At 27.0% G+C, this 7085-nt stretch overlaps 1 protein-coding gene across 2 annotated transcripts in view; it reads right to left on the minus strand.

Annotated features, from left to right (window-relative positions):
- Window positions 1-1791: 1791 nt before the first annotated feature.
- The window catches only part of LOC100160176 (multidrug resistance-associated protein 7), a 23355-nt gene continuing 18061 nt past the window's right edge, over window positions 1792-7085 (minus strand). For both annotated transcript variants that reach the window (XM_029489810.1, XM_029489811.1), the window contains exons 12-21: window positions 6178-6316; window positions 5022-5462; window positions 4618-4684; window positions 4264-4442; window positions 3835-4178; window positions 3575-3744; window positions 3162-3387; window positions 2910-3101; window positions 2463-2843; window positions 1792-2387 (exon numbers count right to left, since the gene is read on the minus strand). In XM_029489810.1, the coding sequence (XP_029345670.1) occupies window positions 2279-2387; window positions 2463-2843; window positions 2910-3101; window positions 3162-3387; window positions 3575-3744; window positions 3835-4178; window positions 4264-4442; window positions 4618-4684; window positions 5022-5462; window positions 6178-6316 (2248 nt within the window). In that variant the 3' untranslated portion in view covers window positions 1792-2278. The remainder of the gene's footprint in view (window positions 2388-2462; window positions 2844-2909; window positions 3102-3161; window positions 3388-3574; window positions 3745-3834; window positions 4179-4263; window positions 4443-4617; window positions 4685-5021; window positions 5463-6177; window positions 6317-7085) is intronic.

Raw genomic sequence — 7085 nt, forward strand, 5'->3', positions numbered from 1 at the left:
TGATAAGTACCTAATAGATATTATGATATGATTAATTTGGAATTTATTATAGGTACCTATTATAGGTCAATTTTTTTTAAATACTATAGACTATAATATAATATTATGTCTTATACCTAGACTGACATACCGTCTCCGCTCAGAATCGTTTTTCTTATACAATGATATTATATCATTGAATTCAAATTTAATACCTACCATCCATTATACATTGACCCACTTGTAACCTACTGTACAGCAGAGCGAAATCCACTTACCCACCTTTTTTTTATTGAAATGTTAGAATTTTTACGTTCAACGCGTTGGTGCAATCAGAATTTACCTATCTTACTTATTTTTATATTATTGTTAATAAACCTACAATCAATTTTTACGTGGTTTATTAACAATAATATAAAAATAAGTAAGATAGGTAAACTCAGATTTCACCAACACGTTGATATATATATCATAAAAATATCAAAATTTCAAAAAAAAAAATTCCAAAAAATGTAAATTTTAACTTTTAAGTATTTTAAAATACAGGGTGTTACCACTGCAGGGTATCTTCCCTAATCATATTATTCACATCACTCTTACTTCACCTATCAAACCTACTTATTATACTAAGAAATGTATAGATTGTAGATTACTTCAAATAAATAAAAAAAAAAAAAAAAAAGTATTTTAAACTCAAAACACGATTTTTCTGAAAATCGAGTATTTTGAAGTTTTTTGACTATAACTTAGTAATTTAAGTAAGTTTGAGCGATATTTTTTTTAAGTACCATAAAATTATACATGCAAAACACATTTAATTTGTTATGTATATAATAATAAAGATGCGATTATGATAAAGTACTTACAAATAATATTTTTAAATTACAACATTTAACTAAAATCGTTATTCTTGGTTAGGTATGTAAATTTGTCCAAATTTGTACATAAAAAAACTATTAAAAAAAAAACAGTTTTTTAGATTTATTGGTTACAGAATATCCTACATACGTGGAATCTAGTTTTCCATTTTCAATCCTTAGCTACGCTAATTTGTTTTAGAGTTACCAAAAACCAAAATTTATTTTGTCGAAAACCGATTTTGATTAAAAATTACCTATTGTTTTTCCTTACTTTTTATTTTGTTTTTACCTGCGCTTTTGAAAACTACTGTGCATTTTAAATTTTGACCTCCCGAATGCACCAACTAGATTCACTCTTTCCAATCGAACAAGAAACTGTTGAAGAAATTCGAAGCAGTTTTACTTCCTCTGCTCTGCTTGAGAATCTAAAAACAATAATTCAGCCAAATAAATAAGCCAACACAGATATTAATCTTCATTCAAGTTCAATATAATTATTGACTTTGATTCAAGAAAAACTTTTACTGATAAGTGCTTAGTGCATGCATGATTTTTGATATGAAATTGATAAACTATCAGAACATGGACTAAAAATATAAAATATGCTTTTCTAATCAAAAATATGATCTTTAAACCAAATGGTTCTACCTCCCCTTACAAAATGGTAAGTATATTAATGTAGTTGTAAACATTTAAAACTACAACATATTTATGAGTATTTTTTATAAATATTATATAATTATTACGATATCCCCCCCCCCTTCAAACAATAAATTCCTGACTTCAGGACTGCTCGTCATCACTCATCAGTCATTATAACAAAACTACTGATATGCTAAACTCATACTTTAATCTTTATTCAAAGATTTCAAATATTCACAATAAAAAGCGTATGGTTTTGAAGTACTTGAGATCTTGAGAATCTTATTTTAATGTATACAAAAAAAATTAATTGATTCACAAATTATTTATTATTTTTTGGTATACAATGTAGACATTTAGTTAGGATGAAAAAAAAATAGTTTTCATATTCAAAAATGAATTCAATTTTGTAACAATAATAATTTTTAAACCTATAGGTAACATATAGTAAAATTTATCTACAATAACAATTTAATACATTTAATTTTGTCATATGACAAGTTGATTAGTCAATAAACAAAAATAATATAATATTTACATAATGATAATGATATTATTTTTTATATATTAATACAGACGTCTGCACTAAAAATATTAAATACATTAAAAAATTCACTAATATTGTTGTCTTAGTATCTTATTAAACGAATAGTTAAATGTTATAAAATATAAATCATAACAAATATACAGAGTAAATAATTAATTTCATAAAATATTGACAAATATGTAATCAAAAATACTTAAATTATTTATTTAAACTCGCACCATTAAAATTGTGAAACTGAGATCACAAGTTGTTACTTGAACTCTTGTTGAACCAAATTATAAAAATAAGAACTTTTATCCTCTAAAAGTACATTTGGAGAATCAAATTCTATTACTTTCCCATTGTCCATCACTAATATTCTACAAAAAATATAATATGTATAAATCATGAAATAGATCTTAATTAATTTTTTGTTTAATAAATTATTGACATACCGATCACTATCCATAACCGTGCGAATTCTATGAGCAATGGTAATAACAGTACTATGCTTGAATGCAGTTCTTATTGTTTCTTGTATTTTGCGATCAGTCATTTCATCTACGTTTGCAGTTGCTTCATCCACACATACTACTTTTGCATTCTTCAATATCGCTCTCACTAAGCATAACAACTGTTTTTCACCTACAGATAAGTTAATATTGTCTCCTAAATAACATCCCAAACCGCCTAAACGTTTAACAGTTGCAACTAAATGACAACGTTGCAATGCAGACCATATATTTGAATCCATATACTCTTTAAACGGATCAATGTTTTCACGAATAGTACCATCAAACAAAAACGGATCCTGAGGTATTACACATATACGGTTTCTAAAAATGAGAAGAGCACATTGTATTAATTAAATTGTAAGATATTATAATATTTTTTAATCTTACCTTATCTGTCGTGAAGATATTTTGGAAAGGTTCACAGCATCTATAAAAATAGCTCCACTGCTGATATCACACATTTTACACAAAGCAGCTAATAATGAACTTTTTCCAGCTCCTGTTCGACCAATGACACCAATCTTTTCTGAGGAAGTAGTTTCAAATGAAACCCCATTCAGGGACATAGGACCATCATGTCTAAAAAATTTAAATATAAAAATTATTCCAAAGAATAATATTTCAATTTTAATAATTTACCTATATTTAAGAAAAACATTAGAAAAATGTACGATTCCATTTGTTGGCCATGCAAATGGCGGTGAAATAGTGTCTTCAACTTCAGTCTCATTCTCTATGTTTTCAGAATAACCAAGAACACGTTCTAAACTAATCATATCGCATTCTGTTGATGCAATGGCACTAACTAATCCTCCAAGCATATTTGTCAATGCTAATGCATAGGTCAATGACAACCCAAGATATCCTATGGATAAGAATAAGTTATATCATTAATAACATTAACAAGCAACAAATAATAATAATTATGCACAACCCATATCGATTAATATTTAAAAATGTATTTTGTTTTTTAAGAAACTCTGGTAGTTAAATGCTTGAAACTCTAAAATTTCATTTTAATTTATCCATATAATTTAATAATTAATACAAACCGGCATTAGTGAGATTCCATTGATGAATAAATACAGAAATTAAACTAATAAAAAATAAAATAGTTATTCCAATGATTCTTAATCTGAAATTAAACCATAAAGATGCTAAGTGGGAAGAAAATTCGGCTTTTAAATAGTTTTCAAGTTTGTCTTCATTTTCGCGTTCAAATCTAAATATTTCAAAATCATCAATTAAAAATGAAGCAACTGATGATTATATTTTGTTGTTATAAACTAATTTTACTATAATTAATATTAACCTGGATACAGCTCTAAAAGCACGTATTGTTGCTAACCCCTGTAATGATTCATTTATGTGGTTATAAAGTGGCGATAGGGCAACAGTTGATATACGTCTAAGTTCACGAGATGAGTTTCTGTATCGTATTTGCAATTTATAATATACAGGAGTAAGTATCACAGCAATAATTATAGCCCAAGGCACACCAAATATAATGGAGCCTAGAGTACCAATTACATGAAAAAATTGGGCTATAAAAATATTTAAAATAAATGGTAATGAATCATCAATAACATTTGTGTCGGATGAAAATCGATTTAATATTCTGCCAAGAGGATTTACATCAAAAAATATCGTTTTTACCTGTTTGATAAATAAAAACAAATATTAATAATATATGTAAAATAAAAATTAGGTATATAGAAATTAAACATTAATAAATACAAACGTTCATAATAGACGTCAACAAGCAGTCGTGAATTATTTTACAAGCCTTAATTCCACCGTATGCAAATATAAAGGCTCTAAAAAATGTGGCTACAGAGTTTACCATACCAATTATTGTATAAGTATATAAATATTTACTGTTTTCATCTTGTAAACTTTTAAAATCATTAACAGCATTACCTGAAAAAAATTAAAATTTAAAAATTAAATTAATGATTCAGTTTTTTTAATGCAATACATAGCTACTTGATTTATAAATATAAATGTCTTTAAATTAATAATTATGTGTTTGTATGTTATAAATAAAACACAGTATAAGCGCATATTTTTCAACATTTAATAATTTTTTACTAACCATAATGTTTATATGTTATTTCATTCACCCAGTGAGATAACCATAAATCTGATATATTTCGCGTACCCTAAAATGTATAAAAATAAAAATTGTCTAAATGATGACAAAAAAACTGATTTTGTGCATGTTATTGATTTCTGTTCAACAAGACAGCACATGGCACATTGACCAAAACTGATCAGCACTGGTTATAGTTGCGTATTCCTCCTCTCAAGTCCCATCTGTACCATGTGAGAATACAGCGGAGGGGATATAGCATTACCGGGTTGGCCAACATAGTGGGTCCCGGGAGAGGATATTATGGTAGTGGTGTGAGCGTGGTTGTAGCCATGTGCTCTCTGCTGTACATAGTATATTCAATGATGTATTATTTAAAATATGATAAAAATTAAATTTGTGTGTACCTGCATAATAACCATGGCAAAAAATAGCAGTATTACAACTAAATTCCCAACAGATTTCCAATATTTTTTATAAACAGATGAATTAACCACTCCTTCTTCTTGGTTTTCTATGTCATTCAAATCATTTTTAATTTCTGATTCTTTAACTGGTGTCCAATCATCCATAGATAAGTATGAGTTACTATTTGCTTCCTCAAACTTTACATCCACAGCTTTTACATCATAATCATTAAGTACTTCGAAAGGCCGACCTTGATTTACAATAGTACCATTATTCATTATTAATACCCAATCAGCTGAGAGTAAAAATTGACTATTATGGGTACAAATAATACGTGTTTTATCTTTAAGTAACCCATTAATACAATGTTTATATAGATGTTGAGCAACATTAATATCTACTGAAGCAAAAATGTCATCCATTAAATACATAAATTTGTTCTGAAAAAAAATCAGTACAATATATTTATTGATTTTAGAAGTAATTGTCAACTTAAAAAATGTTATTCAATATATTTAGGAGTTCAATGATGGGAGAAAATTGATTCAAGTAGGAAAATCTGTCTTTTACATTATTTAAAGTATTCAGCCCAATTTCAGCAGTGGTATACTGAATACCTTAGACCAGTAGTGGTATTATTTTATAAAAATATAATATATAATAATATACTATACATACAATCAATAAACAATAAACACATTTGGCAATTATAAAATTGGGAATATTCCATAGGACATTATATACTTTGTAGTATAATTAAAATGTATCAATTCAATAAAAAATTGTTGGTATTCATGAAGTATGCGGCCTAACTATACTTGATGTCAACCACGCACCTACCGAGTCATTCCCATCAAGTTGACGATTAAACTTAATCCTCATTAGCGTAATTAATTATATTAATTGTTAGCCAAAAATTTAAATTGAATTATCCAGTGAGAAAAATATTATCATCCGTTTTTCAAGGGAAAATAATACAGAAGACTTATATGATGAATGTTTTCTAAGAGACATCAAACCACATTGTAATAAATAATCAATATTTATTAATAATTATTCTCATGGTTTTTTTATAATTAGGGCAATTAGTTAATGTGAATAAAAATAGTAGGTTATTTGAAATGTTTATTTTATTGTATACTTATTAGTTATTACCTGATACACAGCACGGGCAAGAGCTAAACGAGCTTTCTGACCACCACTCAGAGTTACACCAGCTTCACCAATAAGAGTTAAATCACCTCTAGGAAATTCTTGTAAGTCTTTAACCAAACCACAACTTTTTATGACTGTTCTACAAACAAAATAAACATATGTATAACTAATAATGCACATATAATGTCTAAACACTTGACAAAAATCAGTTGCCGATTAAGTTTGTGCCTTTATGAAATAAATTATAGTTATTAATGGGTAATAATTTTATTTTAAATGTTGAGAGATATGTTGCCTCTGACTTACACACATGTAACATTAGAAAATGTACGAACCAGATTCTTACTACTATTTATAATAAGTTAATAATAGAGAAAACGTACATAATATTATTAAGTTTTTATATTTTTTTACAATTGATATAACTTGAAAGGGATAGTAAGTGGATGTCGCTCTGCTTTACAGTAGGTTAAAAGTGGGTCAATGTATAATGGATAGTATTAAATTTGAATTCAATGATATAATATCACTGTATAAGAAAAACGATTCTGAGCGGAGACGGTTTGTCAGTCTAGATATTAGACATACCTATTATAGGTATACTTATCTATAGTATTTAAAAAAAATTGATCTATAATAGGTATCAATAATAAATTCCAAATTAATCATATCACAATATCCATTAGGTAACGCGTTATACATCAACAACAAACCGTGGTACTATCATAGATATATAATAGTATACTTTAGAAGTTTCAAGTACCCACAAATAATATTATACAATCACAACAAAATAACTAAAATAGTTATTCCAGGTTTTTTAATATGTAATTTCGTCCAAATTTGAACTTAAATGACTATAAAAATAAACTATGCTTATGTATTTCTTAGAATTTTTGGGTAACAGA

This window comes from Acyrthosiphon pisum, chromosome A2, assembly GCF_005508785.2.
Source record: "Acyrthosiphon pisum isolate AL4f chromosome A2, pea_aphid_22Mar2018_4r6ur, whole genome shotgun sequence".
Classification (NCBI taxonomy): Eukaryota; Metazoa; Arthropoda; class Insecta; order Hemiptera; family Aphididae; genus Acyrthosiphon; species Acyrthosiphon pisum.